Source organism: Crocuta crocuta, unplaced genomic scaffold, assembly GCF_008692635.1.
Source record: "Crocuta crocuta isolate KB4526 unplaced genomic scaffold, BGI_CrCroc_1.0 scaffold830, whole genome shotgun sequence".
In the NCBI taxonomy this organism is placed as follows: Eukaryota; Metazoa; Chordata; class Mammalia; order Carnivora; family Hyaenidae; genus Crocuta; species Crocuta crocuta.
The window spans coordinates 2,250,725-2,263,986 of NW_027531513.1; the positions used below are offsets into that span (position 1 = coordinate 2,250,725).

The window sequence follows — 13,262 nt, forward strand, 5'->3', positions numbered from 1 at the left end:
GGGATTTAATAACAAGAATTTAACAACCTTCTTGAGACTAATACACACACACATGTATGTATGCATGAATACTTATGGATTTGAGTTCTTAGGGTGTTATAAGTTGTATTCTGAAATATACCTTATAATGAATGCCTAATCTCCTACACCCTAAAATACTGTCTTTTCAGAGATAATTCCCCTGGAATTATAGGGGATAAGATAGGACAAAACACTATAGTTTTTTGAGTGTTTTGGGAGTTGCAATAAAGAAAGAGACTACCCCTGGGGGAAGTAGTAGCAGTTTTTGCCTATTTACTTCAGAAGAATAGCAGTGAGATTATATATACATATACACATATATGTATATATATTTCATATAGATATAAATATAAATATGTATTTTTAAATTTAGTGACTGGTGATAGTGGATTCAAAGTTATCTTGTTCACATACTGTAAAGAGGTTTATTCTTTTCTCTTTCTCGCAAAATATACTTCTTCAGGGTTTTACTTTGCTCTTATTTAGTTAAGCAAACTAGTAATAAAATAAAAAGATCATGAATTCTATAGGACATGTTATGAGGTAATACTTCTATATTTGTAATTAAAAATTATGTTTATACACAGATTATAAATTTTATGCAAACTTATATCTCCACATCTACTTTAATTGATTCTTTACCAAGTAATCACTCAATAATTTTTATAGCCTTCAATTACTTCTAAATCACTGAATAACATTCTCTTACGATTCATATCTATTTTTCTTTGCTTCTCCCCAAAGTAACTTTACTCCAATTTGACACCGAAGTATGTAAATGGAACTCCATTATAAAATGTCTTATTCTATTTAGTTACAAATAAGCTCATAAATAATGAGCTCAAGATGAGCTTATAAATGTTTCTCACTTGCTCTTCACAGTCACTCTGTGCAGTATGACACAAAGGTGAAAGGTGTGCTCATATAAACAGAACTAACAAGTGGCAGAGATATTCTGGATCTTATTTCAATGTTCTTTCGACACTTGTTTTACCTTCCTAGCTAAATAATGGTAACTGTGTGTTTGCTGTATCTCTAAACACATAATATAGAAAATCATGTGATTATGCAGTATTGCATTCACTAAATGTGAATTTTATAATCATATAGAGTTAAAAAAAAAAAAGAAATGCATTCATCAGACTATTACCCCAACTGTTGAAGTTATAAGCTAAAAGAAATCTTTCAAAAGGATTCACTTTAAAGCAATACAAGACATCACAAATGTTTAAAGAGTTTAAGCACTCACTGCTGCTTTTCTTGGTCCCCATAGTTTGGCCATCTTCTAAAGAGTTTGAGCCTACTGAAGAACTATCTTGGCTATCTTGATGGGGGAGTTGAAGAAATCCTTCACTGGAGTCTGAACGGGTAGGTGTTAATGTTAGAGATTTCTGACGTTCTCGATTAATATCTTTCTTAGACTTTATCAATTTTCTCATTTTTAGAGTAATCCAGTTGCCCCTCCTAATAGAATAATTTAAAAAACTCTTATCAGTCTAAAATTCAACATATAAATCTCTCACAAAATAGAAGTCTTAACTTTTTTCCAAAATAAAAATGAGTAAAATCTGGTTAACAGTACCTTCTAGGGGGAGATGGGTCATAAAATTTGTATTGATCCATTATTTTCTCTTCTAATTTCTCCTTTTGTCGTCTTAATTCATTTAACTTATCACTATAAAAATAAAAATTCCATTTTAGGACATGTACCGTATTTTGTACAGTTATGTATGAATATTAAATTATTTTGTGAATAGAATCCAATTTCTCTCCAAAACATAAACAAATACAGATACCATAGTTGACAACTAAGAATTTACTACATACTAACAATGGGATTTTTCCCAAGTTTCTTCTTTTCTTTATATTTTCAAACTTATTTAATAAAAGGATATAGAATTCTTTAATATAGTTTATTTGTTTGAGGAAAAATCTCCATATTACATTCTCATCATGACAAAGGAATTCTCGCAACATCTTTTAACAGCTATTAAGCAACATTATATCAACAGTGACTATTCTCCTTGGATCTTAAGTATATCACATCATTTTTGATTTAGTATAATTTATGTAAGTAAAAAAGTTTTCAATAGTTTTCTTACAACTGTAGATATAAGTTATCTTGTAATTGCATCTTCATGCAGACTTTTTTTCCTTTATGGCAGAGTTATTTAGGTTTAATTTATGTCTAAAAAACTATTTCCTGCCTCTAGCAATACATGAATACACTAGTTTCACCACATTTTAGTGTCATTTATGTTCTTGTTAGTATCTATTATATAGGGAAACATCAAAGATCACAGACCAAAGTAAAATGATCTTTCTAAAAAAACCTGATACCTCACTGAGATGTTGTTTATTCAGAAACATTTAGTGATCATCTACAATGAGGAAGACACAGAGACTATATAAAGGTAAATTAGAAGTAGCTCAACTCTGCTTATAATACAGTAGGAGAGAGAACATATATACATAAATGACCATTAAAATCCAAGGCAGTAGTGGTGCCAAAATAAAAGCAGTGTCTAAGTATAAAAGAACTTACAAAGGCAAAATATTTCTATCATGGATGACCAAAGAAAGCCTTGTGGAGAAAATGCCCGTATTAGCAGACTGATAAGAATGCTAAATTAAGCAGTTTAGTTGAGGGGAAGCAGTGAGGGATTTTCAGGTTTAGATTTTGCTCAACAGGAAATCAGAAGCAATGAAGGTTTCATTACAAAGTGACATTATGAGGAGCGCCTGGGTGGCTCAGTCAGTTAACCGTCTGACTTCGGCTCAGGTCATGATCTCACAGTTCCTGAGTTCGAGCCCCGCATCAGGCTTTGTGTTGACAGCTCAGAGACTGAAGCCTGCTTCAGATTCTGTGTCTCCCTCTCTCTCTGCGCCTCCCCTGCTCACACTCTCTCTCTGTTTCTCAAAAATAAACAAACATTTAAAAAAATTTAAAAAAACAAAACAAAGTGACATTATGAAATCTTTGCCTTAGGTCCCCTTAACTCCATAATGAAATAGAATGTATCAAAAAGGATGGAGGTAAAGAAAGCATCCAAGAGGCTAATGAAGTAGTCAGTCTAGTTCAGCTGTTAGGCTGAATTAGGGTAGTAGGAACCAGAACGAATAGATTTGAAAGAATTTTTTGAAGATGGTTTGTGAAAAGGTGTTGCCAACCTTTGTTGTGCTGCAGAGCACAATTGCAGATGGTCTATACCTCCTAATTGTTTTCTCTTTTTATCTGCTGAAATATCATCAGGAACTTCCAAGTCCTACCTGTTCACTGTCACTTCTGCTAGGACCATGTGACAGAGGCATTCAGCTAAAACTGTCTGACATATAAGATTAGTATTTTTAATTTAAATTCAAAAACTCAGAAGTGCCTGCATGGCTCAGCCAGTTATGTGTCTGACTTGATTTTGGCTCAGGTCATGCTCTCATGGTTCATGTGAGCAAGCCCTTCTTTGAGCTCTTTGCTGACAGTGTAGAGCCTGCTTGGGATTCTCTCTCTCTCCCTCTCTCTCTCTCTTCCCTACCCCCCACACTCTCCCAAAATAAATAAATAAACATTAAAAAAAATAAATTCAAAAAGTCAGAGTAGATACTAATATTTCTAAGTCACCTATACAGATACAATTACTGAAACTTTGGAAATGTATTATTCCCTGAAAACCAGAATGTTAAGGAGATAAAATTTTGGAAAATGCCTTTGCTTAAGGGACAGAAAACTCAAAGGGCTTTACATACACTTACTGCTAAAAGACCTCTATGGCAGAGAGTAAAGGCATACATACCCCTGAAAGGATTGAAGGTGTAGTCCAAAGTGGCCAGCCACAAATGTGGAATTTCTTTGAAGTTATGCATTTATCTTAAGAGCTCATGCAAACTCTGCCTTTTGCTCCATAAACACCTGTGTTAATATAGAGATCATGTTCCCTGCCCCAAATTTTATAAGAAAACTGATGCTTCAAAAAATGTCTGTATCCTGATTTCTTATGTGCCCTAGCTCACCATCAAATAGATTAAGAGATGCTTCATTTCATCATCTGTGTTATTTCTATTAAACTGTGGTGTTTTTCATTTAGGGAGGGAACAGGAAATGAAACGAATTTAACAAAGCTGAATCTTGGTGTAAAGCAAAGACCATCCACTGAACTGCTCAGGCCCAAATCCCTAATTTACCAGATCCCTCCACTTAATGGAGGCATAACTTACCAATATTAAGCCTTGTCAATTCTATCTCTTACAGCTCATATTTAATCTCAACTACCATTGCTTGTGAATTGTTTCACTAGATTATTGCAACAGTCTTTCTAAAATTTACTCCTTGTCTCTATTCTCAGAACCTCCAATCCAAACTCTAAAATGTCATCAGTGCCTTAAAACACACTTAACACACTTAAAACACAGTGCCTTAACACACACACACACACACACACACCCTAATCATTTTACTCCCCTGCTCAATTTTTTCAGCGACTCCTTTGTATGGCATAGAAAAACTTTTGTGAAATGGCTCCTAAGTTTTCAATCTCTTCTCTATTGCTTCTCCTTCCTCAATTTTGCTCTAGGAAGAACTATTAAATTTTAGGTACTAGACCATACCATAACACACCTTCATTACAACTCCATGTTACTTCATTTGTGCTCTCTTGGCCTGGTATATCTTCCTCAGGCAAACTCCCATAAGCCTCTTTTAAGTCTCAACTTTAGTAATCATCTTTGGAAAGTCCATCTTGCCTCTCTTAGACAGTTACTCCTTCACCCCCATATTTGTTATATTTCTATGGCCTCATATACATACTTCCATTATAGCAATTATTTGTATTTCTTGCTTTATGTTACTAGTTCCTGAGAGTAGGACCTATGTGTTTTTATGTTAGTATTTGTGGTTATACTAGCATAGTGTCTGGAACATAAGCATTCAAAAAAATACACAGAGAAATAGTAATGTTGAAAATTAAAAAACAATAGCAGTGACTGTCACTGGGTGGCAATGATAAAATGATAAGTAATATTGTAAAATTTGGTACCTACATGTATTGTCTTTGTTCAACATGAAAGAGATCCTTGCTTTCCATATTTTGTTCCAATAGTGTTCTGTTTTGTAGCATTAATGTCTGAATTTGATCTAGCAGATGTCGATTTTCTTCTTCTAAATTTCCTTTAAGTTGACTTAGCAACTGTTTAAATGCAAACATTTAAAACAAATTAACACTTACATTTAATATAAATCACCCAAAACATCTGAAAAATAAAAAGTGCTTCACAAAGACTTAAGTCTTCTGCTACTTGAACAATTAGATGGTTGCACTTTGATCAGAACCTGAGTAATTATTTTAGTTATGACAACTAAAATACTGAGTTATGTGTGGTAAACACATTTTTAAAAATTCTTACAAATAGTGGGCTTAAATAACATATAGCAAATTATCTAGTTCCACAAACACCTGCTTTCTTCAAACCGTTTAACTTCTAGTCCGAATGTTACTTGGCCTTCTATTTAAGGAGCTATGAATCAATGCAGAAGTGGGCTTTAATGACCTCATTTATAAAACGAGAATACCCCAGACTGTTGCAAGGATTAAATAAGATATGTAAAGTACCTTGTGTACTTTATATGTACATATGCCTGTAACATGCAGTTATTCTCCTCCCTGTACCTACACTTTCTTGTGCTGTGACTTTGTACTTTTACCATTAAATAGTGGAGCTTATTTTCTCTCTTTGAATTTGGAAAGCCTTTGGCCACGGGAAGGAAGTGGCGGTGATGGAAGCCCCAGGCCTAGGCCTCAAGAAGCCTTATGTGCTTCCACTTGGAATCCTGCTGGATGATAAGAGATCACGTGGCAGAGAGAAGAGTTATGCCAGCTGGGGCCACCCTAGGCCAACCAGCCCACCCTCAGAGCATGTGCCATTTAAATGCAGATGTAGGATCAACCTCCAAGATCAAATGATCTTGGCCCACACATCAATAACTGTTATCAGCAAATCTGCTCAGCCAATCCATAGATCATAAGCAAAAATAAATGTTTACTATTACCAAAGGTTCTATGTTGTTATACAACATTAATTACTGTGTCAATAGACAACTGATCAAGTATATATATAGAAAAGGGAAGAAATTTAAAGTAGATACAGCTCAGTGAATTAGAGCAAAGGGAACACATGTGTGCAACCAGCATACTGATCAAGAACAGCTCATTAACCGTATTCCAATAACCATCCCTTCCCACAAAGATTAACTGCTATCCTGGCTTCTAACACTATGGATTCATTTTCTCACTCCCTCTAAATCATGTTATTATAGGACTTAGCCCTTAGCCAAGAGTTAACACTTAACTGGGTTAGGACAATCAGCCAGAGATAAGTAGGTCGCCAAGGCCCTTTCTGGTCTCTCCTGGACAGCTTTCCACACCACCAGTGTCATGTAAAAACTTTATCAAGATTCACTATGGCTGAGTGTCTCATTCCTTGGCTCTCCCAATTTTTGACAAATTTCCCAATCTATTACTTGCCCCAACCAATATTCCAACCTCAAGTCATCTGAGAGTTGACCTTTGACAACTCTCCTGGGAATGGGGACTTTTTTATGCTCTGCTCAAATCAAATCAGTTTGCTCTGGTAGCAAAGTTGATTGTTTTCACAGTACGCCCTTCACCTGAACTACCAAGTGTTGGAACTAGGGAGGGGAATGGGAGAGGGGAATGGGAGCGGGAATGGGAGAAATCACAAGATAAAATGCCTCAGACAACCAGAGTTCCTATCCAAAGTTGAATAGCTTTTCTTGAATAAATGCTTCTCACTTTGTTGCATACCTTTCCTTGAGGTCCAAAGTCCTGTAATGTTTTTGACAATTCTGCCCAATTTTATTGTTTCTTAGGGAATTGATTTGTCCCATTCCTCCTTCTCTAAGTCCATCATTCCATTTATATTTTACTTAGACTTTTAAAAATCACAGGCAGAATGAATATTCTGTGCTTTTTGAGCCTTGTTGGGTAATTATATGTATATGATTTTTATTAAACTAATTTTTTTTTCTATTGGTTTATCATTTCAGACAAAAAGCTTCTAAGTATTACTTTTCTGAAAATCTATTCCTATTTTCCTTTAAAGGTTAGCTTAAGTGCTTGTTTCTTAAAAGTGCCATGAAATTCAGGTGTTAAGCTATATTCAAACATCAATGATTTGGGGACCAACCAATAAAATTTAAGGGTTATCTAAGGTTTTCAGTATCCGTTTATATTTTAGCACTTGTATTGCTTTATCAAACCATCAAAAGAGAGGCATGGGGGTGCCTGGGTGGCTCAGTTGGCTAAGTGTCCGACTCTTGATTTTTGCTAAGATCATGATCTCACAGTTTGTGAGTTCGACTCCCACACGGGGCTCTGCACTGACAGCACGGAGTCTGGTTGGGATTCTCTCTCTCTCCTTCTCTCTCTGTGCACACGTACACTGTCTCTCAAAATAAATAAACAAACTTTAAGAAAAATAAATAAAACCTAAAAAACAAAGAGATCATGGACTTATGTTAAGAACAGAACTGTATACATAAGGCCAATGTCATTTCGGTTCAAAATGCGCAAATGACTCTCCTGTTTTACTCTGAATAAAGTTATCTTTGTTCAAAGATGACTATTAAAATCTCAATCTATACTTCTTCATTCACCCTGAAAGTCTTCCATATCCCCCTTTACCCTACTTCATTTTTATCTTCATTTTACATAACTTATCTACTTTGTAACATCCCATATATTGCAGACTAATTTTCAAAATAGGTAGAGCAGTATTGCCAGTCCATATGCTCTGCAGAATCTTGCCATTCTCCACCAAGAGGCTGAGTCTATTTCCTCTCTCCCTTGAATCTGAATGAGACTTTGACTGCCTCAGTGAATAGAATGCAGGGGAAGTGATGCTGCATGACTTCTGAGGTTTGATCATCAAAGCAGAGATGGCTTCTGTCTCATTCTCACCATGTTATGAGAAAGCCCCAACCAGCCCTCCTGGAGACACCATGTAGAGAGAAAACTGATGCCTCCAGCTGAAAGCCAGCATCAGCTACCAAACATGCATTCAGCCTTTCATCTTCAGGCTGGGGGCCCAGTGGCAAGTGAAGCAGCGATAAACTGTTCCCACTATCCCTATCCAAATTCTGATCCACAGACTGGTGAGCCTAATAAATGTTTGCTTTACACCACCAAGTTTTAGAGTAAAGTGCTATATAGCCATGTTACAAAACACTGAAACACTATGTATTTCAGTTACTTGTGTTTATTGTCTATTTCCTTCCACCAAAATATAAGCTCCACCAAGGGAGAGATTTTTACCTCTTTGGTTTACTAGTACATGCTAGGGGGTAAATAAACATTTTTTCATTCAACAAGGGCACAATTTTACATTTTCAAAGTATCTGGACACATACGCTTAAAGTAATAGTAAACAATGTTGATATTAATAATAACAGAAGTTTTTCTGAATTAGTTGTGAATTTCAATGATCCCTGATCACTTCTTTTAGAAATACCCCACCAAATATATTGCTATCATCATTTTAATATGATTGTTTACTTTTTAGGCATGTCTTGACTCCTAAAAGGAAGAAACCTGGTAAAGCTCACCTCACACTGGTTATTTAGCTTGGTGGATGTGATGTCCAACTGTTGGTATTGTTCCTTTAGCTTTGAAAATTCAGCTTCTAATCTTGTTTGTTCCAGTTTGGAATTATTTAGAAGACTTTTCAAGTTTTTATGGTCAGTCTGTAAAACTTCAGTTTCTTTTACAAGCTGATTATATGTATGGTTCAACCTATAATTAGAAATCATGACAGAAATAGAATTAGATTCCTTAATAGCTTTCACTGTAATTTACACAATGTGAAAATACTGTGGATCACAGACATATTTAGAGAATATAAAAGATTCTTTTGCCAGTGACTAAACTCTTCAAAAATAATCTATTCTGTAAAACTAGATTAAAAAAATTCAGACTACTCTTCCCTTGACATCTTCCAGCATTTAAATGTTTAAGAAGATACTTATAATTTTATCATTAAAATGTGAAGTACTAATAAGAAAATAAATAGATTAAAGGACAAAAGAGATAATAACCAATCCAGTTTAGATTTCATAGAGAATTTTAAAATTCTAAAATTCAATGGATAAACAAACTATTGTTTTTCAGATAAGTCTTTTTTTTTTTTTTTTTGGTGAAAGAGCTCTTTCAAGGTTTTGCTTAAAGCCTTTTCTTCCTTTACAACATAGACATGAATGCATAAAAGCTGGTATAGAACAGCTTTGAGAGACAGAGAATGCTGAGAATCACCCTTCCCTTTCAAACCTGCAGAATCTTCTCGTTCAAGATCATCATACTCAATTTCTTCTTATCATTTAGACTAAGCTCTTTCTCAGAAGGCTACTCAGTAATGAATAAAATTAGATTCCTAGAATGCCTATCCAAGCTCACCAACTGTCCCAGTTTGTTGCAAAACCCAACAAGGTTAGGTTCAAGATGGGGCTTTGACACTAAATGCCTTCCCCAATGTTATGTGTGTAAAAAAAAAAATTTAAAAAAAGACCTTGTCATGGGGCACCTGTGAGGCTCAGTCGGTTGAGCGTCCAACTTTGGCTCAGGTCATGATCTCACAGCTTGTGGGTTTGAGGCCTGAGTAGGGCTCTGTGGTGAGGGCTCAGAGCCTGGAGCTGCTTTTGATTCTGTGCCTCCTCCTCTCTCTGCCCCTCCCCTGCCTGCACTTTCTCTCTCATTCAAAAATAAATAATAAAACATTTAAAAAAGTTAAAAAAGACCCTGTCTTTGTATTCTATAATTTGTCACAATTTGGTCTTCTACTGAACATACCTTAAAGATGGATCCTTCTTGATTCTAGCTTGGTGCTGAGCTTACTGAAGTTCAAATCCCCTAGTACACTATTTCTAGTTATAACTATTAGTAAATTAAAAACTAGAAACTTAGAGGGATTTTTTTTTTGTAAAGGAAAAGAAACAGAATTGAAAAATGGATTATATTAAATTCATAATAGGACAACAGTCAATGAATGACCTTCATTTGAATTTTTTTGTGCTGCCTTTTAGCACTTCACCTATGGTTAAGATTCTAAGCGCAGTGCCAATGTTCAGGCTGCTTAAACTTTCAAAGGTTTCTAAAAACCTTTTGAAATGTACCCTTATAAAGCAGGCTGATTACCAGTTGGCAAGTTTTGATTTTTCCAAAGCTACAATTTAAAAAATAATTGCCCCATGGCAATATGACAACCATTAATACCTAAGACAGTTAAAAATAAAAGTTCAAATCAGTCAGCTAGAAAATAGGAGGCTGCTCACTTGTAGCAACTTTGAAAGACAAGAACTGAGGTACCAGACTAGCAAAAAGACAGACATAAAGAATCAGATTTCATTACATTCTATAGCAATAGAGCATGTAAATGCTATCAAGATACAAAGATTTCTTTATATAATGTGGCTTAAAAACTTAATTAGTTGAATAAATCAAGAGAGAAACAGTAAGAGAAAACAAGGCACCTAGGTTTTCAAGCCATTTTATAATGAGCTGCATGATTTTGTTGGGTAATTTACTTGTTGCTCTGGGGTCTTTTTAAAAATTCTAGGGGGACCTTGGGTGGCTCAATTGGTTAAGTGTCCGACTTTGGCTCAGGTCATGATCTCACAGTCCGTGGCCGCGTTGGGCTCTGTACTGACAGCTCAGAGCCTGGAGCCTGCTTCAGATTCTGTGTCTCCTTCTGTGTCTGCCCCTCTCCCGCTCAAGACATTAAAAAAAATTCTAATTTACAGATGGTAATGCAAAGGGGCAGTATATACTCTGAATGTAATGAATAATATAAAACTAGAATATATGAATATTTATTACCTATCATTTTCACCACAAAGTTTCTTATATTCTGCAGCTATAGTCTCATGGTTTTTATTTTCAAGCAGCATTTTTTCCTGTTCTACTTTCAGTGTTTTTTCCAAATCTTCCAACTGTCCTTTCCGTTTTAGTAACTGATTGTAACTGGGGAAAAAAACAAAGTATTTGGTTTATAATTATTTAGAAAAAGGATATACTTTAGAAACAAGGAAAACAAGAGTAATTTATTAATGAGTATCAGATAACATGATAAATTTCCTATATAAATTATCTTAGATCTGTTTAACATAAAATTTATTATATTATCTAAAAAAGATAATAAATTACCGATCTTCAAGGTCTTTATGTTCTACTTCAAGATTTTTGTGGGCAGACTTTAGAGTTCCATGTTTAGTGATGAGAGACTCATACTCTGAAGCCTGCCGTTCATGAAGAAGTTCCAGCTTTTCATGATCTTTGATCAGAGAATCATAGAGAGATTTCAGATCTTCTCGCTCTTTGATTACAGCTTCATTTTCATTTTCTAAAGAAGACTGCTGGATTAGGAGTTGTGCATTCTGATTCATAAGTGATGTACTTTGGGAATTAAGGGTAGAATTTTCAACCTATAAGAAAGCATATTGTTAATCAGACATAAACAGCTTCCTATTTTTCGAGAAGACACAAATATGTGGTATGTGTTTACTACAGATAAAATAATTTTCCCATGTTAAAAACTATTCAAAATATAATTCTAATGGCAATATAAAAAATATAAAAGATAATACTGACTTTAAGAAGCCCTATATAAATCACAACAGATATATTCATACTGAGAAAGTGTGGTTTTTACAAGTATGCCAAAGAAAAAGGCTACAATTTAATTTTTATTTCTGGCAGATGTTATTAAAAATTATGAGATATATACCATGTATATGTTTTGGGTTGAATTATTTTAAATGAAGGTGATTAGAAACAATTTGTATGCCACTCATGAAAAGGTACAGAATCTAAAATGCTAATTTATCATTTCCTAAAAATTGAGTTGACAGAACTGAAAAATTACTTGTGACATTTCAACTAGAAATTTTCTCAAGAGTCTACATTAACTTAGCATGTGTTTTACCATTTGGAAAAGAGTTACAGAAAGATCTTTCAGATCTGGAGATGGAATTTTTTTCCTCTGGCTCTTTAAGAGGTTTCAAATAGTTACACATTTCTCGACCTGATCATTCTATTTGAAAAAATACTGCAGCATTAATTGCAAGATCGATCCTCTGAACTAAGTCTGAGGACAAAATTCTCATGTTCTGTTGTTTTCTAATAACTTATATGAAAGCTGTAAAAATGAAATAAGCAATGGTATGTTGCAACCATTCTCTAAAGCAAGGGTTTCTGCTTAATTACAATCAACTTGCTGGAACAGGTAAAAGGCCATTAAGTAAATATAAATAAAATAAAGATGAAATTATATTTTAACTAAGTATTTTATTTTGCTTATTTATTTTTTTAATGCTGGGCCTTTCTGGCAGGTGCTGCTGCAGCTCCCCTGGCTCCTCATGCAGCTGTTGTGCTTCACTATGGCCCTGTGCATTCTCGTAAATAAATGTACTTAAATAATTTAAATAATAAAAGTATTTTAAATAAAAATTTTAAAATATAAAAATAGTTTTTTAATATTTTAAATAAAGAGAAAATTACTTTTTTTTGTTCATTGACTGAATTTATTAGTTAACATTTAGAGGCTGACATTTTAAAAACTGTTGTAATCTGAAATCTGGTATAGCACTAAATAGAATTTATCGCCCATTATCTCCCATTAAATACACTCACTAAGAAACAATGTTACCATGTCCAGTTATCCTTATTTTAAGAGCATAATTCAAACATCTGGTTGCACATCCCCAAATATTACATTACAACCTGAAGCTTCGCATTCTGTGTTTGAAGAGTAGTATTCTGTTCCTGTAATGACACCGTCTGCCTCTGAAGTGCAAGAATCTGAGCCTGCAAATTATTGTTCTGTGTCTCAAGTTGCTTCAGTTGAGTTTTCAGTGCTTGCTTCTCTGCTTGCAATGTAGCATTCTTAATAAAGAAAACACATTTTAAAAAGCAACAAACATTTCTGTGTAACAGATATTAGAATTTTATAACAACTATTACCATTATAATCCAAAAAACCCCAACAATCTTAAAAAAGTTAAACAATTCCCCACTATTCCAAATTATAAAGAGAGATTTAATCTAAGAGAAAGAAAGATAATACTAAAACCTTACCATACTATTGCGTCTCTATACTGTAATGCTTTAGAGCATCCGAAAAATAAAATATTCCTTTCTCAATAATTAACACAAGAAATTAGAATGGAGAGAGGGAGGCAAACCATA

General features: G+C 34.3%; 1 protein-coding gene across 9 annotated transcripts in view; it reads right to left on the reverse strand.

The window, feature by feature from the left end:
* The window catches only part of CCDC88A (coiled-coil and HOOK domain protein 88A), a 152,486-nt gene that overhangs the window by 28,932 nt on the left and 110,292 nt on the right, over nucleotides 1-13,262 (reverse strand). For all 9 annotated transcript variants that reach the window (XR_013337158.1, XR_013337157.1, XR_013337156.1 and 6 more), the window contains exons 19-25: nucleotides 12,798-12,959; nucleotides 11,223-11,500; nucleotides 10,896-11,039; nucleotides 8,633-8,819; nucleotides 5,053-5,198; nucleotides 1,604-1,696; nucleotides 1,271-1,485 (exon numbers count right to left, since the gene is read on the reverse strand). Coding sequence is in view for 6 of the 9 variants with exons in the window: in XM_077772364.1 (XP_077628490.1) it covers nucleotides 1,271-1,485; nucleotides 1,604-1,696; nucleotides 5,053-5,198; nucleotides 8,633-8,819; nucleotides 10,896-11,039; nucleotides 11,223-11,500; nucleotides 12,798-12,959 (1,225 nt within the window). In the remaining 3 variants the exon portion in view is untranslated. The remainder of the gene's footprint in view (nucleotides 1-1,270; nucleotides 1,486-1,603; nucleotides 1,697-5,052; nucleotides 5,199-8,632; nucleotides 8,820-10,895; nucleotides 11,040-11,222; nucleotides 11,501-12,797; nucleotides 12,960-13,262) is intronic.